This window comes from Pseudorasbora parva, chromosome 6 (genome assembly GCF_024679245.1).
Source record: "Pseudorasbora parva isolate DD20220531a chromosome 6, ASM2467924v1, whole genome shotgun sequence".
Taxonomy (NCBI): Eukaryota; Metazoa; Chordata; class Actinopteri; order Cypriniformes; family Gobionidae; genus Pseudorasbora; species Pseudorasbora parva.
In genome coordinates this window covers 1765966-1791352 of record NC_090177.1, presented here as the reverse complement: position 1 = coordinate 1791352, position 25387 = coordinate 1765966, and the positions used below count along the sequence as shown (strand labels likewise).

At 43.0% G+C, this 25387-nt stretch overlaps 1 protein-coding gene across 1 annotated transcript in view; it reads left to right on the top strand.

Annotated features, from left to right (window-relative positions):
- The window catches only part of LOC137078251 (C-type mannose receptor 2-like), a 51328-nt gene extending 30093 nt beyond the window's left edge, over positions 1–21235 (top strand). The window contains exons 3-5 of the mRNA XM_067445405.1: positions 14926–15327; positions 15560–15901; positions 20832–21235. Of these exons, the coding sequence (XP_067301506.1) occupies positions 14926–15327; positions 15560–15901; positions 20832–21187 (1100 nt within the window). The 3' untranslated portion in view covers positions 21188–21235. The remainder of the gene's footprint in view (positions 1–14925; positions 15328–15559; positions 15902–20831) is intronic.
- The last annotated feature ends 4152 nt before the right edge of the window (positions 21236–25387 follow it).

Sequence of the window (25387 nt, the reverse complement as noted above, 5' to 3'; positions counted from 1 at the left end):
CAGCCCGCAAATGCTGCATATGTCGTTGCCAGTCTGTACTGTAGATGGTGATATCATCCAAGTACGCAGCGGCACATGCAGCATGCGGCCGGAGAATTCTGTCTATCAGACGCTGGAAGGTTGCGGGCGCCCCGAACAAGCCGAAAGGAAGGGTGACGAATTGGTGTAATCCGAACGGCGTGGTGAAAACGTTTTTTTCTTTAGACATTGGAGACAAGGGGATCTGCCAATAGCCCTTTGTTAAGTCCACTGTCGAATAAAAGCGAGCGGTTCCTAGCCAATCAAGCAGTTCGTCAATCCTTGGCATTGGGTATGCATTAAATTTTGACACCACGTTCACCTTTCTGTAGTCTACACAGAACCGGACCAAGCCGTCAGGCTTTGGAACCAAAACTATCGGGCTCGCCCAATCACTGCTAGACTCTTCTATTACGCCCATATCCAACATAGCCTCTAATTCTGCCTGAACTATTTTTTTTTTGTGTTCTGGCAAACGATACGCCCGGCTCCGCCTCAACGTGGTGCTGAATGAGGTCGGTGCGACCCGGTAGGGGCGAGAACACGTCCGCAAAAGCTGCCTGTAATGTTCGTATGTCGGTGAGCTGCAAAGGGGGAGAGGTGATCCCCCCCCCCCGGGGCCAGAGCGAAAGATTGAGGTTTTTGAACCGCTTCTGGCCCGAGATCCTCCTCTCCGCTCACTACCGTCGCTAGAATCAACGACTCCGCCTCTGACCACTTTTTTAACAAGTTGAGGTGGTAAATTTGACGTGCCCCATCCCTATCGGATCGTACCACCTCATAGTTGAGGTCTCCCACTCGCTGTGTAACCTCAAAAGGCCCTTGCCACTTCGCGAGTAATTTTGAACTGGAAGTGGGGAGTAATACCAACACTTTATCTCCCGGTGCAAATTGACGTAGTCTAGCTCCCCTGTTGTACAGCTGCCTTTGTCTGTCCTGGGTCTGTAACAAATTAAATCAATCAATCAATCAACTTTATTTATATAGCGCTTTTACAATCACGATTGTGTCAAAGCAGCTTCACAGTGTCAAACAGGATAATATTGTGACAAAATTAGATTTGGCTGTACAGTCGTTCTGGAGTAAACAGTGATGTTATGAGCTTATTTTAATTTATCATATAGCGACAATGTTGGCAGATCAGTATTATAGTTTATAGAATTAAATAAGCCCTAATTCATACATTTTATTTGTATAATAAGTTGAATAACTTTAATCATATTTTTAGTGTCCCCAACTGAGCAAGCCAAGCCAAAGGCGACAGTGGCAAGGAACCAAAACTCCATCGGGGCATGATGGAGAAAAATAAACCTTGGGAGAAACCAGACTCAGTCGGGGTGCCAGTTCTCCTCTGGCCTATTAACACACCATGTACGATTATTATTCTGGCAACCTTACAGGTCAGAAATCATATTAGATTGGAATATTCAAAATTTCAGGGTATCACGGAAGAGACGGATTTATTTAGGATGGGGCGTCGATTACACAAGAGTATGAATACATGAAATTCTCCATTGATAGCCGCCCCAACGTGTGAAGTTTTGTTCTCAGGTCCAGGACATACTGAATTTCATTTTTCGCAGCGGAAGGTCCGTCCTCCCAAGCCTCTCTAAGGACATCCAGCACCCCCCCGAGGCTGGCGCCCATAGAGAAGCTCGAAGGGGGAAAACCCCGTGGAGGCTTGCGGGACCTCGCGTACAGCAAACAACAGAGGTTCTAGCCACTTATCCCAATTTTTGCGTCCTCGTGAACGAACTTACGAATCATGGTCTTCAACGTGCGATTAAAACGTTCCACCAGACCATCTGTTTGTGGGTGATAGACGCTGGTGCGAATCGATTTAATGCCCAATAATTCGTATAGTTCGCGGGCCGACCGTGACATGAACGCCGTGCCTTGGTCGGTGAGAATCTCTTTCGGGATACCCACCCGGGAGATTAAACAAAACAGTGCGCCCGCCACACTCTTTGCCGAAATAGTGCGGAGGGGCACGGCTTCCAGGTATCGCGTTGCATAGTCCACTAGGACCAATGCAAAGCGATGCCCTCGTGCAGACCGCTCTGATGGCCCATTGAGGTCCATACCAATTCTTTTTAGAAGGGGACCTGCACTAGTGGAAGGGGGCACAATGGTGCTTTTGGGGTGGCCGGTGGATTCACCAACTGACATTCACGACAAGTGCACGTTCTCGTGAACGTTCTTGTGAACACCACCTGTGCACGTTCTCGTGAATGCCCGGCCAAACGAAGCGGGCCATTAGACGGTTAAGTGTTGCTTTTTGTCCTAAATGCCCTGCCATTGGATTACAATGAGCCGCCTGGAATAACATTTCCTGACGGCTTTTAGGTATTAACAACTGGGTTGTATCCATTTTTGTCAGGGTATCTTGGGTCACCCGATACAACCTATCCTTCAAAACTGCAAAATACGGATAGGTGAGCGGTTGTCCCGGTTGGAAGAAGTGGCCGTCGATGGAACGGACCTGCTCAAATGCATGTTTAAGCGAATCATCTTGGGACTGTTCCAGGGGAAAGTCATCGCGATCTGTGAGAGGAGTCATCTCCAGACCACTCGGTTCCCCTGAAACAGCTTCCCGAGGTCCCGAATCCACCTCTCCCAACTGAGCGACCGCCTCCCTCGGCTGCATATCCTTCCCCCAAGAAAATGGACTGCATTTATATAGCACTTTTATCCAAAGCGCTTTACATTTTTGCCTCACATTCACCCATTCATACACCGACCGCGGTGTCAGCCATGTAAGGCGCCATCCAGCTCGTCGGGAGCAAGTGGGGTTAGGTGTCTTGCTCATGGACACTTCGACACTTGGTCAGGTGGAACCGGGGATTGACCCACCAACCTTCTGGTTTGTAGACAACCTACATGAACCACTGAGCCACCGCCAAGAGGCATCCGCACATAACTGCCCTAATAATTTATGGAATGCTGGCCAATTGGTTCCCAGAATCAACGGATGCTGGAGATGCGGGTTAACTGCAGCCTCCACACTATGCTTTTGTCCCCGAAATTGAATAACGACCGGCACTAAAGGATACTTCACCACTTCCCCGTGTACACACCTCACCGTAACCATGCAGCTGTTACCCAATGCCTTGGGCTGTATCAGGCTTTGGTGGATGGAGGTCTGGTTACAACCAGCTTGCGGCGCGTCGGGGACCCGGACCAGCGTGCCCACCTCCATGATGGGACAACGATCAATGAAATGTCGCGGATCCCCGCAGTGCCAACAAGCTGGCCCAGGCCTCACCGCCGCCCTAGTGGCCGGAAGCAGGTCGGCAGATTGGCGTGAAGAGAAGGCGGGATTGGAGGGAGAAGAGACAGTGTCCGGCGCCGGCCCCCCACCTCTCGGTGCCGGGCGGGGAGGTGGCAGAGGCTCCCCAGATCCGCCCGTCCACCATCTTGGGGCCGGTTTGGGCGGCACTCCCCCGCGAGACCTGGGAAAAGGGATAGGGCGAGAGAGAGGGGGATTCGTAGCAGGAGAGAGAGAGAGAAGCAGATGGTAAGTGTTCGCCGACCCCGAGGCACGCCACCAGCTGATCCTCCGCCAATTGGATGGTTCAGCGACGTCGTGCGGTGGCACTGGACCCATTGCGCGGTCTGCTTGGGAAGCCGCGCGACGAACTGCTCCAGTATCACTCGATCTATGATGCCATCGACGTCGCTTCCACCTGCCATCAGCCACTTGCGGCAGGAGTCCCGGAGGTGGTGCGCGAAGGGCCGGCCGGAGTCGTCGAGGGTCAGGGTCCGGAACCGCTGCCGATGTTGTTCCGGAATCCGGCCGACCCGCTGTAGAATGGCGCGTTTTAGGTCTTCATAGACCAGGAGATTCCGGACTGGCAGTTGGTGGGCGGCTACTTGCGCCTCCCTGGACAGCAATGGCAGGAGCCGCATAGGCCAGTCCGAGCGGGGCCATCCCCTGGACTCGGCGGACCTCTCGAAGAGGTAGATGAATGCCTCCGGGTCATCCTCTGGCCCCATCTTCGATAGTTGGAACAGGGTCGCCGAGTCGGATGTAGCAGGGGGGGTGGCCCGAATCTCCCGGTCGATCCAGCTCCCGGTCTTCATGCTGAGCACGAAGGAGGACTTCAAACCGTTTTTCCTGGTCCTCCCTCACGGCCAGCAGGATTTGATGTTGCTCTTGGTGAAGACCGGCGAGCGACTGGACGATGTCCGCAAATGGCGTCTTTGGCGGGTTCTGCATGGCGGCGGCGATCTTCTTCCCTCCCGGGTTTCAGCACCAGTGTAGTGAATGTTCATGGGATGTGAAGGAAGAAGACGGGGTCGGCTTCTTGTTCAAAAACAAAAAACAACCACACATGTGTGTGTGTGTGTGTGTGTGTGTGTGTGTGCAAACTCAGTTTCTCCACGATATGGATCACTCCTTCTCTATCAGACTTTCTTTCTCAGTTTCTCTCAGTTTCTCTGCTGTGCACGCGAAGTCCCAGTCCAGGTTTCTCTCTCTCTCTCTCTCTCTCTCTCTCTGTTCTGCTGGGGTTTAAATGCTGTCTCTCCACGGCAATTACTGCAAACAGACACAGGTGTTAGTGATCTGCACTTGACCTACTTGCTCACCGCTCAGCTCCGCCTCCTCTCTCCCACTACAGACCGTGCGAAACTACGCCCCTCCTGCCACACTGATGATTCACAGTGTCAAAGGCAGCAGACAGATCAAGGAGGATGAGGACTGATGATTTGGATGCAGCTTTAGCCAGCCGCAGGGCTTCAGTGACTGACAATAATGCCGTCTCAGTTGAGTGGCCCTTTTTGAAGCCTGACTGGTTTACGTCCAGATGATGTGTGTGAGTGCTGGTAAGAGTGTAGGGGGGATGGCTTGTAGGAGATGTGAGGGGATGGGATCTAGAGGGCAGGTAGTGGGATGGCTGGAGAGGAGAAGCTTAGATACTTCATCCTCAGTGAGTGTAGAGAAGGAGGAGAGAAGATGTTTGGCTGTGGATGTGGCTGATTTAAAATTGTATGTGTGTGGAGGTGGGAAATAACTGCTAATGAGTGTGGTTTTATCTGTGAAAAAATGGTGGTGGTAGGTGGCGGAGGGGGACAGAGCAGAGAGTTGAAAGTTCTGAAAAGTGTGTGTGTGTCTGAGGTGCTGTTGATTTTGTGAGTCACTCTGGGCTGAAAGATGGCGCTTGTGTGTTGGGCTTGCCGTCTGCCGCTCTTGTGGTTGCTCGTCTGGTTGTCTGCTCTATTTTTAAACTGTTACACGCTTTTAACCTACGACCGTCAAGCACTTTTGGATATTCGCAACTCGGTTGCGACCTCACTTTCAACCGTTTACACTCTAGATGTGGACTGCTCTTTTAACAAGACTGATGAGTCGACCACATCGGCTGTCCCATGGCATATTCGCCGATGGCCCCTCAGCATCCCGCAGAAAAAACGAAGGAGGAAACGAGGAAACCGCGGAGGTTATATGGTGAAGCTAAAAGCTCACCTGCGGGCTGGTTTTCTCTCGGATCCTTCACTCGCATCACTTCACGGCAGTTCTACCTGGCGCCCACGGGACGTGGCATACCAGTGGCTTCGTCATGTGCTCCCTGTGCACCCGAGCCCGGTTTTTCGTTCCGGTGTCTACCGCATCGGCCTCGGCTCCGGATGTCGGGGACGGGGAGTGACTCACAGTAATCTGCGCACGCTGGAAAGAGCGTCCTCATCTCCCGCTATTATCCCTCCACCGAAGATGGCATTATTAAATGCCCGTTCTCTGGTGAACAAGACCTTCCTACTAAATGACTTTTATTCAGCACTCAACTTGGATTTTATGTTCATCACGGAATCATGGATAAAGGTTGGTGATCTAACTCCGTTTTCTGAACTGATCCCGACTGACTGTACATTTTTTAACTCTCCTCGTCCGAGTGGACGCGGGGGTGGCATAACGGGTTCTGTTCCTGCTGACCTTAAAGTCGCTACAGTCACTCCTCTGCTCAAGAAGTCTTCTCTGGACCCCACTGTCCTAAAAAATTTTCGTCCCATTTCTGTTCTGCCTTTTATTTCAAAAGTTTTAGAGAAAATTGTGCTGAATCAACTTCAACACTTTATGACTAGTAATTCTATTTATGAGGTTTTTCAGTCTGGTTTTAAATCCGCTCACAGCACTGAGTCTGCCCTTCTGAGAGTTGTTAATGACATCTACATCTCCACTGACTCTGGGGACTCTGTGGTTCTTATTCTCTTAGATCTGTCGGCTGCTTTTGATACCATAGACCACTCCTTACTATTATCTAGACTAGAGTCCTGGGTAGGCCTAAAAGCAAATGCTCTGAAATGGTTTCATTCTTACCTATCTGACAGAAAATTTTCAGTGAAACTGGGCAATTTTTCCTCCTCCCCCACCCCTCTGACCTGTGGCCTCCCTCAAGGCTCTATTTTAGCACCCTCTCTATTCTCTCGGTACATGCTGCCTCTGGGCTATATTCTAAGAAAGCATGGTGTGTCCTTTCATTTCTACGCAGATGACACTCAAATCTATCTTCCTGTCAAGAAAAATAAGGGGGGGGGGGGGGGGGGGAATAACAACAAAAAATGAATAACAAGTAAAAATATAGAATACTACAAACAATCAACCAACACAGAAAACAGAACAGAAACAGAGCTGATGGTGAACAAAAACAGAGCTGATGGTGGACAGAAAACAGCTGATGGTGGAAGTCTCTGTTAGCTCCGCAGCACACTGTGGTCCACTCCATGTTTCAGATTTCTCCCAGCGGCAGTGTGTCCCGATGACATCGCCGAGGCATGACAGCTGAAGACCAGATGATGGGTCTTCTTCATGATGATTCAAACGATGGGGATCGCCGCAGCACCATGCAGGAGGCAGAACATTCCACCGGGCACTTCTGTGGACACACCGGGGCCGGCGCAGATGTCCAAGCCGCTCCACGGTCGCAATGCAGGACGGAACAGCGGCGCAGCCGAGAAGCAGAACATCCCAACATCATGCCGGACGCCGACGACGAGAGCCCGGATGACGCTAGCCCGGTGCAAACTTCAGCCACCATGCAGCCCAAGCCCAAGGGAGACCACCAGTGAGCACCCGCGGCGAGAAACATCAAATGTCCTCCAAACCAGAAACCAACCGCAGCAATTCAAACGTAAACATTAGAGAAGGTTGAAAACGGCGAAACGACGAACAACGACCTCTCAGTTCAGTTCAGTTCAGTTTCAGTTTATTGTCCCCTAAGGGAAACTTGTCTTACAGCCAGGTAAACACACAGGTAGCACAACATGTAAACACCACATACACATACAAATAACAATACAAACTATTTAGTTAAAAACACTGTTACATACACTACTACTCGTCTAATTCAAGAACTATGCAAGTTTAACAACCGAATTGCACTTGGTATAAAAGAGTTATTTGTCCTATTGGATTTAAAACGAGGGACTCTGAATCTCCGGCCTAAGGGGAGGACCTCAAAAGAACAATGAAGGGGGTGATTTACACAGCCCAATATGGCATCTGCTTTCCTCATAACCTGCCTCTCATAAATATTTGTTAAGGAAACCTGTGGGCAGCCTATTAACTTACCAGCCACTTTTACAATATAGCTGAGGTTATTTTTCTCCCTCAGGCTGATGCCCCCATACCAGGCAATAAAAGCAAAAGTAAGGACAGATTCAATGAAAGATTTATAAAATAAAGACAGGATAACCTTATCAACATTAAAAGAGTTAAGCTTCCTTAGGTAGTACAATCGTTGTTGTCCCTTTTTACAGATCATCTCTGCATTTATGTTAAATTTAAGTTTATTGTCCAACACAGTGCCCAGATATTTGTACTGCTCTACCACTTCTATGCCGATTCCTTTTATATAGGTGGGTGGAGGACAACCAGATTGTTTTCTCCTAAAATCTATGAGCATATCCTTGGTTTTAGAGGTGTTAAGATGGAGAAAAGACCTGTCGCACCAACTTACAAACTCATCGACCACTGGCCCATGCTGAGATTCATGTTTCTGCAGTAAACTGACAATAACTGTATCATCCGCATATTTCAGAATGTGTCTATTACTATAATGACTCCTACAATCGTTAGTGTAGAGGATGTATAGTAATGGTGAAAGTACACAACCCTGCGGGGAGCCAGTGGAAGAGACACGCTTTCGAGAGAGACAACCATTCACCTTAACTCGCTGTGTTCTGTTAGTTAAAAAGTCCATAATCCAGCACACAAGATTACTCTCAATGTTAAATTCTGATAATAATTTACTGACTAAAATGTGTGGCTGGATAGTATTAAAAGCAGAAGAAAAATCCAAAAACAAGAGCCTGGCATGTGTACCAGGACCCTCTTAATGTCTATAGAGGAGATCTAAGAGTGCAATCTGGGCATCCTCTACCCCTCTGTTAGCCCTATATGCAAATTGCAAAGGGTCCAGGGCCCCACCCACACTGAACAGCAGAAGCCGCTTAACAATCCGTTCAAATGACTTCATGACCAATGAGGTCAATGCCACTGGTCTGAAGTCATTTAGTGTGCTCACAGAGTTGCCCTTTGCCACTGGAACTATGATAGACTCCTTCCAAGCCATCGGGACCCTCCCCTGTTCCCAGGACATCTCAAAGATTTCAGCAAACACCCCACAGAGCTGCTCTGAACAGCACTTCAACAATCTCCCAGTAATTCCATCCGGTCCTGGACTCTTATTTACTTTAATTCTCTTAAATACAGACCTAACCTCCTCTTTTGTAATTGAGAAAGGAGTAGATTTTACCTGAGCCTGTTCCTCCGTTAATTTCTTTAGTTTGTCTGAAAAGTCATGATTATCAAAACGTGAAAAAAAGGTGATCAATGCTTCAGATAACTCACTATCATTTGTATACATTGGCAATTGGACTGATTTGCAACCAGCAATCAGCAACAGTCCCAATTGTAGCTCTGACTGTTAGACTAGTCACAAACATAAGGACATAAAATAAAATGTAAATCTAATAGTACATTAACATGATTTGTTGTGGGTGGAGAAGCGGCGAACAGACAACGCCAGCGTCCTCTCCCCCACGTTGCCTAGCAACTCCCTATATAAGCCCTGAGCTAGAAAGTTTATCCGCTTTTAGATCGACAAGGGTCCAGAACCTAGGTATTATTTTTGACCAGCATTTAAAATTTGACAGACATATCTCCTCTGTCATTGGATCTAGTTTTTATCAGCTTCGTCTTCTGTCTAAAATTAAAAACTTTCTCTCCCCGAAAAACTCTAGAAATGGCTGTTCACGCATTTGTTACATCGCGTCTAGATTACTGCAATTCTTTATATTGCGGTATATCTAAATCTCAAATTGCACGACTTCAGCTTGTCCAAAATGCTGCTGCCAGATTTCTTTTAAAGCGTCCTAAATATGAACATGTCACTCCTATTCTCAGATCACTTCATTGGCTGCCGATTTGTCAGAGAATAGATTTTAAAATTCTCCTCTTCGTCTATAAATCCCTTCATAACAAAGCGCCTGTCTATCTATCAGAACTCCTTCACTCCTATACTCCTTCCAGAAGACTCCGTTCTTCTGATCATGCTTTGCTGGTCGTTCCACGAGCTAGACTGAAGCGTAGAGGTGACCGTGCATTTGCGGTAGCAGGGCCACGACTCTGGAATACCCTGCCTTTAGAGATCAGGCTGGCCCCTACCCTGTCTATTTTTAAGTCACTGTTAAAAACTTTTCTATTTTCTTTAGTGTACTGATTACCCTGATGTGTTTGACTTTTAAAAGTTGTGCTTTTTATTTTTTACTCTGTTCTGGTTTTATTTCTATGTATGTATGCTATTCTTGACCTTCTGTAAAGCACTTTGGTCAGCCTGGGGGCTGTGGGAAATGTGCTATATAAATAAAATTGAACTTGAACTTGAACTTGATTTTGTTGTGGAAATATGAGGATTTAGCTGTATGGACGTCCTGTGAGAAGGAAATGAGCAGAGATTGGTACTTACTCAGGTCAGATGGTTCGTTTGATTTGTGCCATTTTCTCTCTGCTGCCCTAAGTTTGGTCCGGTGTTCACGAAGAACATCAGATAACCAAGGGTTAGAGGGAGTAGCGCGAGCTGGCCTAGAAGACAGAGGGCAGATACTATCTAGACAAGAGGTTAAAGTGGAACATAAAGTGTCTGTTGCAGTGTTGACATCCATAGAGGAGAATTGTGTGGGTGACGGAAGAGAGGATGACACAACGGAGGAGAGGTGAGAGGGAGAAAGAGATCGCAGGTTTCGTCTGAAACTAACTGGTAGAGGAGGTGGAAGTGTATGAGTAGTAAGATGTAGATGAAATGTGATGAAGTAATGATGAGAGAAGTGTAAGGGTTTGACCAAAGTGTTTTCTGTAGTGCAGTTGCGTATGTAGATGAGGTCAAGTTGGTTGCCGGATTTGTGTGTGTGTGAGGTGGTAAGAAGTTTGAGATCGAATGAGGATAGAAGGGAGTGAAAATCTGTAGCATACGGTTTGTCCAGGTGGATGTTGAAATCACCAAGGATTACAAGTGGGCTGCCATCCTCAGGGAATGAGGACAGCAGCACATCTAGTTCCTCAACGAAGGTGCCCCCACAAAAAAGGTGATATAATTGTTTGTAATTATACTATAAAATAAAAGCCCAATAGGATTTTCATAAGTAAATTAACAAGGATTTGGGGCACCAACATAATAAAAATCATGAAATTTGAAATATGAGGTGCAAAAAAATGCTTTTCTTACCTGGTATTTTTGTCTGGTTTCCAGTCATATATCTACAAATTCTGAAATCAAGATGTTTTTACCTAATAAGTAAAATCACATAAAACAGAAAATATTTCTCACCCCATTGGCAGATCATTTTGCTTGTTTTAAGCAAAAACTCACTTCAATTTGATTTTTTTGGTAACACTTTACGCTACAGCTGCGTAGTTTATCTACAACTAATGCTTAACTAATGCAGATAATCATGAGGTAATGTATGACTGATGAAGAACTAACACATTTATTAATGATCACTGCATCAGCAACTAATGAACATTCATCATGATTAATAGATTAAGTAATATATGATTTGCTATCAATTAAATGTGTCATTATGTATTAATTCCTTAATAACATGTTGTTTGCTTTAACTAATCATTAGCTAACGATTTACAAAGGTATCATGATGTTATGACTTTACCTGTTAAGGCACATGACTATTAAATAATATGTAATTGTGGTTATGGGTTTTTAATTAATTCTGAGTTAGTTAATAGTCATGTGCCCCAACAAGTAAAGTCAGAACATAATGATAGCTTTATAAGTGTAACGGTGATTAGTGATGGGACATCTGAAGCGAGGCTCCGGAGCTTGTGTCGAGCAAAAAGCCTCAGTGGTTTAGGAAGCCTCATTTGGCCAGCACTAACAGTGATCCACTGGAGAGGGGAGGTTGATGATCCCAAGTGCAGTTTATCGACACTTAACATGAATCAAAGCAAAACAGAACAAAGACTTGACTTGAATAAACTTGGCTTGACAAAACTTGACTTAAACGAACACTCACCAACAGCGGGTTACACATACAATAACTGACAAAGACTATGGCAAACATGAGGGCTTAAATACACAAGGGCTAATGACAAAACGAGGGACACCTGTGAACAATGATTAACTCATAAACCAATGACAAGACACAGGAACACGAGGCAGGAACACATGAGGGCATGGAATCGCATGACAATAGACCACATGACAAAACCAGGAAGTGCATGACAACATGACAGTGAACATGAAAACCTTAAAACATGAAACCTACACCAAAACACCCTGTGACAATAAGTCATTAGCTAATGATTAATTAAAGCAGACAACTGGAAGATGAAATGAATGGCTTTGACCCGTTGTGATAATTCACATGTTAATTTACATTATTAGTTATTATAATATGTTATTAAGGAATTAATACATTATGACACATTTAACTAATAACAATTTAATGATTACTTAATCTATTAATCAAGTATTATCTTCAATAGTGGCTGATAGTAATCAATAATAAATGTGTTAGTTCTTCATGAGTCATACATTAACTCTGTGCATTAGTTAAGCATTAATTAATGCATATTAGTGGACCTGTATTGTAAAGTGTTGCAATTTTTTCTCTCCAGAAAACAAGAAAAAAACGTATTAGGTAAACACATTTTGATTTAACTTCCTAAAACCCAGGAAATCAAAGTCTTTTGAATTTAGTATTTCATGTCATTACATTGTTTAGTAGTGTTGTAGTCAAGACCACCTAAACCGAGACCAAGACAAGACCAAGACTTTGAAGGGCCGAGACCAAGACAAGACCAAGACTTTGAAGGGCCGAGACCGAGTCAAGACCAAGACCAAGACAGGCCGAGACCGAGTCAAGACCAAGACCAATGCATGTCCCCACACTTATGATAAAATGTGGAATATGCATATGATTGGCACTTCTCTCGTATGTGTGGGTGTGTAAGTGTACCATGAGAGAAGTTTTGATCAAATAATCAAAAGGTATTGCAGCTTTGTGGGAATTATTCTTTTTCTTCTATAAGCAAATAACACTTTAAAAATAAAACTTTTCGTCAATGGAAGGCACTGAAGATGACGTGTCCATATTGTTTACAGTCTATGGTGGACACAAACACCAAACTGACACTAACAGAGCTTTGTGTTTTGTTTTGTGAAAAGTGCTCAATCCCATTTTAAAACTCAAAGTTCCCTAAGAATGCTAATCTGGATGAGGTATTAATCTCAGACACAGTCCATTATGTCTTAAATGAATGTGAATAACAGGAGGTGGAAGATGTATCATACAGATATGCATTATATGCTGCTTAAGCAAATTATTTTACATATGTACATATTTTTCATTTACAATTGAAAATGTTATTGTGCAGCTTTATTGTGCAACAACAAGGAAAATAAACCCTGTACTTGCATTATTATGTATGATCTCTTATCTTGATATTTCTTTTGTTCCAACAGGTTGAATTGTTTTGGTATATGATCATATCAATATTAGAAATAGCATTAACAGTTAACAAATAGCCACATTTTCTGCCATATACAATTTAATAAAATTATCAGCTAGCTAACAAACAACTTTGTTCTGTTTTCACCTCACTCCAGTCTCTAAACTAAATGATTTTAGACTATTTATTTTACTACACATTCAACATACATAAGCTGAAATACTGTGGATATTTAAAACTAATAAATCTTACTCTCCACTCTCGCTAAATTGGGTAAGCACACTTGCGTTCTCATTTCTGAGGTGTTCTGAGTAAATGATTAAACTGATTCGTTCAGTTCATTGTTGAACAGATCAGTTCTTATTACCGTCGTTAAAATGATTCGGTTCAAATGAGTCATTTGGTCGTGAATCGGACATTAGCAGACCCGTTGTGTGTGAATCACGGCTGTCAGAACATCGCGGAAGGTTTGTCACACAGAAAACACTTCATAACTGGATAGAAATTGTTTCCTGTTTATTTAATGTATGATTTATGTCAGCTGTTTAGCTGGTCAAACGTTTTTTTGAGCGCAATTCACACCGAGCGGTACTTCAAAACAGTTGTTCGAACGCGCAACGTTCAACATGGATTCGATTTTCTGAACTTTTGATTTAGCTTAATATGTGAAGTGTCAGAGAGAGCTTATGTGCTTATTTTGAAGACAGAGAGAGTGCGCGCAGGGTGGAGTTCTCTGCTCTTTATATGCCTTCAGCTGTGGTCTTGACCGGTCTTGAGACAAAATCCCGAGTCATCTTCGCCCGAGACCGAGACGAGACCGAGTAAAAATGCGGTCGATACCGAGACGAGACCAAGACCTTTAAAAAGTGGTCTCGAGACCGGTCTCGAGACCAAGACCGATCTCGAGTACTACAACACTATTGTTTAGTGCATAAGAGACAAATGGATTGTTTTTTTTGTTGCTTTTTATTATTAATAATGTGTTATGCTATGTCCATTTATGCGGACAGCGGGACTTAGTTGTGTAAACATTAAAATAACATGAAATTACACGTATAGGCAAAAACAATGGGATTTATTTTTTTCCATTCACCAATCAATTTTCAGGTTTCAGGATTTTTTAAAAACAAACTTTGTTAAAAAATGATTGTGAACTATGTTATGAAATATATAACACAATGCAGTGATAAACAATTTTACTTTATGCAATATGTGTGTAAAATGGCCGTACTTGGGTTTTCCCATTCAATGCAGTGTATTTCTAATTTGCATATTAATGTGTTCTTGGAGTGAAAAAAATTGTATTGGGAGTAATAGTTGGCAATATTTTCATTATAATATCTTATATTTTATAGGAACGTGGATATGTAATTTCTTTTCATATTCACTTATGATTTAAGTCCCGGAGTCTCTATTGAGGATATTTATGAAATCAATTTAGACTGAAAAAAAAAAAAAAAAAAAGATGAACAGCTTTCTTTTATTCCAGTTCATATTTATATATTCAAAATATTATTATATTGGATTTTTAAACTAATTTAAATGAAAGAATCTGACATTGGGTATGTATTATTATTCACCAGTTTTACGCGCATGCATTTAATAAGGTGTGAATAAAAACTGCACTTGTAAAGGTAAAAAATTAGCCCACCAATCAATTTAAGTGGCAAACATTGGTCATAATGGGACCGACGTCAGTCATCGATCAGAAGTGCTCATAAAACATCTAAGCCCTAATATTGTTATGTGTGTGAATGTGATGCTGATGAGAGAGTTCATTCAAGCTCAAGTCAACACAAAGACCCTAAAATATGATGCATTTCACTCACTCATATTCTCGCTATAGCTCACGTTAGCAATCCCTCAATGAAGCGTCTGGCTGCTTGAGCTCCAGAAAGTGTGTTGATGAGTGCTGAGATCTGTGTGTATTCGTCTCTCCTCAGCCGTGGTCAGTTTGTCTGCAGGAGCTCTGCGTCAATATTACTTCGGGAATCAGAACCTGAACTGGAAAGAGGCTCAGAAATACTGCAGAGACAATTACACAGATCTGGTCACGATCACCAACACACAAGATCAGAATGAGGCGGAGCTGGTCATAAAGCGTGCAAACCCAAACCCAAACCCTGCTGCTGACTCTAACCGTGTGTGGATTGGGCTGAGGAGCACAAAAGACTCATGGATATGGTCTCTGAGTAACCTCACGTTCTACACAGAGAACGAGTTTCAGTACAGGAACTGGCAATCAGGACAACCAGAAGGAGATGGAAACTGTGCTTATATGCATGATAATGGACAATGGCATGATATAACCTGCACTTCCACAAAGCGATTCATCTGCTATAATGGTGAGTTCAGCTGTAGAAGCACACACTGAAATGTGCTAAAGGAAAAGATTGAGTATTTTCATGTACAATAATAAGACTTGAATGATAATTGCATGAGTGAATTTGTCTTATTGTCCTTATGTTCTTATGTCATTGACCTTAAATATTTTCTTGCTTTTGATAAATTTAATTTCACTAATGTGAGATATTCTCTAATATCACAATATTAGTCGAATGTCTTTCTCTTTTATAGCCAGCAGTGAAGGATTCGTCCCAGTACAGGAGCAGAAGAACTGGACTGAAGCTCAGAGATACTGTAGACTGTATCACACAGATCTGGCCAGTGTGAGGAATCTCACTGAGAATGAAGAGATTAAGAAGATCACAACACCTAATGCTGGAGCCTGGATCGGTCTGCACAGACTCTGGGTTTGGTCAGATAACAGCACCTCCACATTCACACACTGGCAAACTGGAGAACCCAATTTCGAAGAGAAAAGAGATCAAGTCTGCACCACGATTGATATCCAGAACTACCAAGGACGATGGACAGATCAGGGATGTACAGAACCACATCCCTTTGTGTGTTATGATGGTAAGTAGACTCTCACACACACGATCATCTGAACAAACACTAGTCTACATGTGAAACAGCACAAACTCTCATCAGAGGAAGAGTGCACTACAACTTTAACCCAACACTAATCACACAAGATCCTGACTGGGTTATTATAGTGGATAGTTCACCTAAAGATTAAAATCCATTTAATTTCAAACCAAAAGGACCTCAAAACACAAATTAAGATATTTTTAATGAAACCTCCCATGTGTCACATGCATAGACTGTAAAAAAATATGGCTGTAGTGTCCGTGACGTCACCCATAGGATTCTGATAAGCCGTTCGAAGCGTAAAGTAGGGGCGAGCTGGGCGTCGCCATCTTGTGAGCGAGTCATCACGTGTCACTCCCGGATAACAGAAAATGGGCAAAAAGGCGGGATGTGGGCGGAGCTTAGGTGACGCAATGACTATAGACGGCGGATAAATGGCTATCCACCTGTAACCATGCCCTCAATTATGCAGAACTTTAAGGCTTTATATAACGTAAAGAATGAGTTATAAAAAAATTCACCCCCCTCACAGTCGTCATGAAGCTCAAAATTAGCCGTACAGACCAAAACCACAATTTGTACCAGACTGTAAACATGTTTTTTTTTCTGCTGTAAAGTTGGGCGTTTTAACATGAGGCTCAATGAGATTCTGCTCCTTCTGGAGCCGCTCTAGTGGCCAGACGAGGAACTGCCGTTTACATTACTTCCGTATTGGCTTTAAGAGAGATCGCGGGAGGTTGCCACTTGGTCACATGTCACGCCTGTCCCGGACTCCATTTCCCCTGATCCTCCCTGTTCCACATCTGAACTCACTTCCTCATTCTCATTCTTTGGCTGGATTCCCTGCACCTGATCCTCGTCATCTGCACTCCGTTTATATTGGACTCTCTTCCCTACACGCTTTGTCCGTTCTATTGCTATGTTTGTCTTTTTTGGCAGCCCTGAAACTCCTCTTCTCTGCTGCACCACACGACTATAACACTATGAAGGTTTAAGTAATCAAAACGTCCAGAACAATAACGGCCCTGAAAAACTAATCCATATGAATCGAGTGGAGTGTGAAGAGATGGGAGTTAATTTAGGCTCTTAAAACAAGGCCATTTTACTTACCCCACTGGCAGATCATTTTACTTGTTTTAGGTAAAATCTCCCATACTCTCTTGCTCTGCTGGAACCAATGGTTGAAAGCTGGAACCTCCGAGGGCTCACCCGACCCGGGGGATAATGGAGGTTGCTATCCTAAGATACACAGGAATAAAGTGAGTCCTGTGGTGGATTGTCTCAGGGAGATCTAGGCATACTCGGCCCAAGGAAGAAATTGGCTCCAGCTGGCCTGGTTCTGGTGGCTGTAATCTCTCAGATACCGCCAGATCTCGTGAATCTTCCGCTCAGTCTGGCTCATTCATTTGAGGGTGATAACTGGAGGAGAGGCTTACTGAAACTCCCAGCAACTTGAAGAAAGCCTTCCAGATATGAGGGATGAATGGGGGACTGTTATGTTCCCCTTTCTCCATCTAGGCGTCGGGAGAGGAGGTAACAAAAGAAAAAGCATAAAAAGGAATACAAAACAAAAGGCGAAGGTGAGAACACACTTCAATCCTCTGTCCCAGAGTGAAGATGGGATGACACCGGATGAAAGGTCAAAGCAATAAAATAAAGAGAGAAGGCATAACAAAGATTAATGGGGAACCATGGCTCAGGGGAGAGCAAGGCCCTGAGAAACTAATCCATATGAATCGAGTGGAGTGTGAAGAGATGGGAATTAATTTAGGCTTAATTTAGGGAGGGCCTAAAATAACAAACAAAACAGTTCTCTGACTAATTTAGGGAGGGATTCTAACTAACCTAAAACAAAATAAACAAATAAACAACATAAACTTCCCTTAACTCCCTGGCTGTAGAAAAACAGGGACAAAAGCAGTATTAAAAGAAAAAGGCACTCTCCCCCTACAGCTTACCTTACAATAGTAACAATAAAATAAAATAAAATAAAATAGCGAGCACACTACTTCTCACTTCAGTTGAAGGTAGGACCGGATCACTGGTCACTTGCTAAATTCAGTTAGCCATTGCTAACACACAACTATTTTGATTGCAATTCAACATCAAAACACAAGTTCAGTCTGGAGCAGGAGAAAGTGTGTCTCATCTCACTGCAACCAGCACCGGACTGCCCCGATATGCTCTTCTCCTCAGGCACACGCTCACGCTCACAAACGAGCTACAGGTGGTGATGATTTGGCCTGTGAGGGAGTAGAGAGAGAGGAAGAGAGAGACAGCCAGCAGGCAACAACCACGCCCACACCCTCAGGGGTTAAGCAAATCAAAAAGGATCAACAAAGTAATAAATACATAAATACGTCCTTGGACGTAACGGGGACAATGGTCCAATGTGATGCTGTTTCATATGTTCTGTTTCTGGCACTCTGTGGTACTTTTATAGGTAAGTTTATCTTTGCATTGTTTCTGTATTCTATTCCTGTTGGCTTTCAGAGTTCTTTGTTTCATCATGATTAGTTTTCCCCCAGGTGTTCCCTATTAGCCACCCTCTTGGTATGTTGTTAACCTTGTTATATATATATATATATATATATATATATATATATATATATATATATATATATATATATATATATATATATATATATATATATACACACACACATACATAGATACATACATACATACATACACACAGGTGCTGGTCATGTAGCTAGAATTTCATCAAAAAGTTGGTTTATTTCACTAATTCCATTCAAAATGTCATGTCTTGCATATGTCTGTGCGTAGTAGTTCTTGAAGCACTGACTCCAGCAGCAGTCCACTCTTTGTGAATCTCCTCCACATTTTTGAATGGGTTTTGTTTCACAATCCTCTCCAGGGTGCGGTTATCCCTATTGCTTTTACACTTTTTTCTACCACATCTTTTCCTTCCCGTCGCCTCTCTATTAATGTGCTTGGACACAGAGCTCTGTGAACAGCCAGCCTCTTTTCCATTGACCTTTAGTGTCTTGCCCTCCTTGTGCAAGGTGCCAATGGTCATCTTTTGGACAACTGTCAAGTCAGCAGTCTTCCCCATGATTGTGTCGCCTACAGAACTAGACTCCGAGACCATTTAAAGGCCTTTGCAGGTGTTTTGAGTTACTTAGCTGATTAGAGTGTGGCACCAGGTGTTCACAATATTCAGATTTTCTGAGATACTGAATTTGGGATTTTCCTTAGTTGTCAGTTATAATCATCACAATTAAAATAAATAAACATTTGAAATATATCAGTCTATGTGTAGTGAATGAATATAATATACAAGTTTAACTTTTAGATGACATTCTAATTATATTACCATCACCTATATATATATATATATATATATATATATATATATATATATATATATATATACCCCAGCGCTTTAGTTGTTTTCTTGACAGATGTCCTATGGAAAGCTACGGAACAGGTCTTGAAACTGCTTTAAAGGGTGTGGGTAATCTCTTGAGGGGAATTAATTTGCATGCCTTTGAGTAGCGATTGACAATGACAGACACACAGGTATGGTTGTTTGAAGAGAGAAGGTCAGTTATGAAATCTATCTATCCCCAGATGAGACCATTAACTGTGTGGAATGAGGAGAGGAACCAGCTTGCCTTCAGGAGTGGTAGCGGAGCAGACTGAGCATCGTTTGATGTACCAGGAAACATCCAGTAGCAATGACGTAGGAGTGAGAGAGTATGTTTATTACCTGGGTGTCCAGATCCCGGAGACGTGTGAGAGTCCAAGAGGGGTTAGATGATAGTTGGATGGTACGTAGAGGAGCCCGTCCCAGTGGAGCAGGTTCAGAGTGATTAGCTTAAGCAATTTGCTCAATAATGGACCACTAGATTAGCCTAGAAATCTAGACGCACCCTAGCGGCAGCAAATCTAGTTTGCAGCCAGGGTAGTCTAGCAACTCTCCATAGACTTGCGAGCTGGAAAAAAACTATTTATGGTCAGGCCAATCACATTGTGTATAGAGTCGGTGGGTGGGCTTAACAAAATGACGGCAGAGTTGCGTGTTACTTGTAAACAAAGAATCTGGCGAACGGCGGCCTTTCAAATCAGCTTTGGCCGCAAATCTGGAAGACTTGTTGTTAAGCTTTTCTTTGAGAAAAGAACAAAGAACATCATATAAGTCTTTCTTAAGAAGGGAAGATTAGATGCAGATGACTGGAGGGGAAGCAGACCACAGGAAGGTGGAGGAAGACAGATGACGGGTAAGGATCTTAGTAGCAGGTAGGTATCAGGTAGAGTCTGTGTAGTGTTTGTAAGGACGAGACCAGACAAGTGAGTGTTAGAGGAAGTGTCTCTTTCCCCCAGTCCCAAATGGCCCCCTAAACCCTCACGGTCTTCCTCTGAGTCCGCACTTTCACGACATAATGTCGCTTTGACTGCCAGGAAGAAGTCTGGTGTGAACTGGACAGAATTTTGCATCTCGACTTCAAAGGGGGTGCTCACGAGCAACCTTTTGAAGCCTAAAATGACAAATCGGACACCGTTTGGACACTCTCAAATGGGACACTCTCGTGGACTTAACGGACACATGCACGCAGCGGCCATTGTAAGTCCACAAGGCCGAAAAGTAGACATGAAGTGTGCCATTTGGGAAAGGGCCTTTATAGTGTGTGTTGATGATTAGGTGCAGGATTCTGGTGGGAATTTGGAGCTTGCTGATCTGGTGATGATGGGTGGACTTGTGATGTTTGTGGCCCTGTGACACTAATGATGACATTTTCAATTTCTGGAGGAACTTTAACATAAAAATGCTTCATTTTTTTTTTCTTGTTTTTCCTTCATAATCATAATGGCAGTGAAAAACAAGTTGTCAAAAGAATCTGACAAAAACGATAAGAAATCATTATTTTTGTTTCTTGATCTGTTCCAGATAAGATGGTTCTGGTCAGAGAGAATCTGACATGGACTGAAGCTCTGAGGTATTGCAGAGACAGAGACATGGACCTGGTGTCGGTGGTCTCGGAGGACATCCAGAACCGTGTGAAGAACGTGACAGCGAGTGCCTCCTCTCCTCACGTGTGGCTGGGTCTCCGCCACTCCTGTGTGGTCGGACTCTGGTTCTGGGTGAACGGTCAGACCTTGTGCTATGGTCAATGGGCTTCGGGTTATGGTACCGGTGAGGAGAACTGCACTACGACAGTGAGATCTGGAGCCATTCAAACCAGCGGCCAGCGCTGGATCAGCCTTCCTGAAGACGAGACAAACAACTTCATCTGCGTCAAGTGAGTGTCGAATAACGGGTTATGAGGATTCAATCAAGCCGTTTGGATTCAAATCATCGCCATTTAAACTCTATATAACCTACACTTTTCTTAGATCAATTCATGTGGTGATGGATTCAAACATTTACGGTGAGGCAAAAAAGTATTTAGTAGGACACTAATTGTACAAATTCTCCCACTTAAAAAGATGAGAGAGGCCTGTAATTTTCATCATAGGTACAATTCATCATAGGTAAACTTCAATCATGAGAGACAGAATGAGAAAATTGTTAGATTTTTAAATAATTTATTTGCAAATTATGGTGGAAAATAAGTATTTGGTCAATAACAAAAGTTAATCTCAATACTTTGTTATATACCCTTTGTTGGCAATGACAGAGGTCAAACGTTTTCTGTAAGTCACCACAAGGTTTTTACTGGTAGTTTGGCCCATTCCTCCATGCAGATCTCCTCTAGAGCAGTGATGTTTTGGGGCTGTTGCTGGGCAACATGGGTTTTCAACTCCCTCCAAAGATTTTCTATGGAGTAAAGATCTGGAGACTGTCTTGGGCGCCCCAGGACCATGAAATGCTTCTTACAATTTTCTTAAATGCTGCCACTCATTCATTGCCCGGGTTGTGTGTTTGGGATCATTCTCATGCTGAAAGACCCAGCCACATTTCATCTTCAATGCCCTTGCTGTTGGAAGGAGGTTTTTATTCAAAATCTCACGATACATGGCCCCATTCATTCTTTCCTTTACACGGATCAGTCTTCCCGGTCCCTTTGCAGAAAAACAGCCCCAAAGCATGATGTGTCCACCCCCATGCTTCACAATAGGTATGGTGCAACTCCGCATTCTTTCTCCTCCAAAGACGAAAAGTAGAGGTTTTTTTTTACCAAAAAGTTCTATTTTGGTTTCAACTGACCATATGACATTCTACCAATCCTCTTCTGGATCATCCAAATGCTCTCTAGCAAACTTCAGACAGGCCCAGACATGTACTGGCTTAAGCAGGGTAACACATCTGGCACTGCAGGATTTGAGTCCCTGATGGTGTAGTGTGTTACTGATGCCAGCCTTTGTTACTTTGGTCCCAGCTCTCTGCAGGTCATTCACTAGGACCCCCAGTGTGGTTCTGGAATTTTTGTTCACCGTTCTTGTGATCCTTTTGACCCCACAGGGTGAGATCTTGCATGGAGCCCCAGATCGAGGGAGATTATCAGTGGTATTTTATGTCTTCCATTTTTTAATAATTGCTCCCACAGTTGATTTCTTCACACCAAGCTGCTTACCTATTGTAGATTCAGCCTTCCCAGCCTGGTGCAGGTCTACAGTTTTGCTTCTGGTGTCCTTTGACAGCTCTTTGGTCTTGGCTATAGTGAAGTTTGGACTCTGACTGTTTGAGGTTGTGGACAAGTGTTTTTTATACTTATAAAAAGTTTAAACAGGAGCCATTAATAAAGGTAACGAGTGGAGGACAGAGAAGACTCTTAAAGAAGAAGTTACAGGTCTGTGAGAGCCAGAAATCTTGCTTTTTTGTAGGGTACTAAATACTTTATTTTCCACCATAATTTGCAAATAAAATCTTTAAAAAATTAGACAATGTGATTTTGTTTGTTTTTTTCATCTCAATCTCCTAGTTAAAGTGCACCTATGATGAAAATTACAGGCCTCTCTCATCTTATTAACTTCCACAATTAGTGGCTGACTAAATACTTTCTTGCCCCACTGTATATGGTTTTCTTTCATTTATCATTATTGTTTATTTAGTTTAGTGCATATTATCCAGTAGTTGGCACAAAATGGCATGGGATTTTCCTTTTAGTTAGTCGCTTTGGATAAAATTATGCTAAATGAATAAATGTAATGTAATTTTAATCTTGTATTGATTAAAATATATAATGGAATATTTGTAAAGAACATCAGCAGAAGCATTTCAATCAACTGGCGGAGGTTAAAATGTGTTTATACTTGAATAAAATTGTGACCTAGAAATCGACAGTGACAGCGACCGCTCTCCTCATTACACTCCCGCTCTGCTTCATATTACCGTAATGTTAATAAATCTGTAATACATTAGCTCATGAATATGATTTCTGCCCGAGTTCAGTCTGATTATTTTCCTCCAGCTGTAGATGTGAACAAAAAAGTTCCCACACTCTCAAAAAAAGGTACAGTGGGGGTACACTTTTGTACCTGGGGGAACAAAACGTATAACTGTACCTTTAAAGGTACACAATTGGTCCTTAGGGTACAATTATACCATTGTTTCCTCTACTTTAGTAGGCAAGTTCGGTCTTAGTGAGCCGCTGTCCTCTAACCCTGAAAGACGTCTACAGAAGCTCTTATTCAGAGTTAACAGAGGTTTAGATGTTTTATTGATAATGCTGCTCACCATTATGGAGATCAGTGTTTCCTTTAGGTGGGCAGTTTGACTTTTGGCTTTTTATGTGAGCTTGTGATTTTTGTTGCAGTGTTAACAAAACACACAATCTGTTCAAATCAAAATAAGCCGTGAAGAAAAATTGTCATGAAGAAAAGTGTTTGACCAAACTCATCACTGACTAAAAATGTTAATAAATAATATTCACCAACAATACTTTCTTGCCACAGATCAAGCATCTTGAATTCAGATCTTTAAATACATTCTATGGAGAAAAGGTTTAGATGCACACAGATATCAAGAATCAGCGACGATGGTGACATGCATAATGCTGCAATGCATGCTGGGAGTCATGGGTTTTATACTGTGATGGGTTAGTAGGGTTGGAGCTAAAATCTGCAGGACATCGGCTGTTTAGGACCGAACTCGCCTAACCTCTGACTTAAGGGTACCTCCCCAGTGACGGCCACTTATACCTAAAAAAAGGTACAATTTTGTTACTTTTTTTTGAGTGCATAATACCTCAAAATCAAGGCGTCATCAAGCTATGGCTTTGTTTTGTAGAAGTGACCTCTAGTGGCAAAACATTACATAATGCACATTTAACATTATAGTAGAGTACAGTTTAAAGCACTATTTCAGAGATTTGTTCCCCGTTTAGAAACACATACAGAACCCGATATATTTAAATGAATTGAGATTGAAGCTCATGAACTGAAATTGAATCAGATTTTGAGTTTTGCGTCAAGACCCAGCCCTAGTCTCTATTTAAATATATTTTGAATGTCAGTTTTATTTTTGTTCTTTGCTGGATTTCTGTGGGTTTGTGATTCATACTCATTAATAAATAAAGCTTCATTTGACATTGATGTCTTTTGTCTTGTGTAAATGTGATCTACTTCATCGCATGCTTAACAATGTGTATTCTGACATATGTGTTCTTTAAGATCCTCGTGGTTTGAAGCATGATTTCAGAGACGAACACATGATAGTACCAGAGGGAGGCGAGTGAATCAGGACGTCCTGTACAGACGGTGCGGATGTGGAGATCTAGATGTGTCTCGCCTTGAAGGGTCTAAAGCTTTAAAGGGATCCCATGGTGTTGAGACTTGTATGGCTTAATATAACATAAATGATGTCTCTTACTGAATTATGTAGTAGAAAACCCATGAAAGATCTACATTATTTAAAAAATCGATTTTATATTTGGACCATGGGCCGCGCCATTTTGTTTGCGTTCTAGGTTGATGACGTAGAGTGGTTGAACTCCTCAATCAGCTGGCGTTACCCGTAGCTATTTTTACCACAACGCAACTCGAAAATTGTTTCAGAGTTAAACAAAACCAATGAATTGCTTTGTAATTGTACTTAAAACACACTCAAACATACATGTGCACACAAACTCACCTACACACGTCACAAACAGATCGGTGCACACACACCTGACAGACTGCGCTGTCTCAATCGAGATGTTGGGCTGCTCAGTCTCCACGGCAGGGGCTGAATCCGAAATCGACCCCCTATACCCTGAAATAGGGCATTATTTGAAGGGACGGCCATTTGTAGTGTTGTCCGACACCATAGTGGACATGTTTGAGTGCACACGTTCAATCTCACGCAATAACGAGTGTACAGCCGATTTACAAACAGCTGTCCGACTTCACGCACCCAAACATACATGTGCACACAAACTCTCTCTCTCACACAGACTCACACACACCCCAACAGATCGGCGCGAACACACACACACACACACCAACAGATCGGCGCGAACACACACACGCACTGCGTGCGCGCATACATAACCCTCAATCCCTGTGTTGATATCATAGATAGAC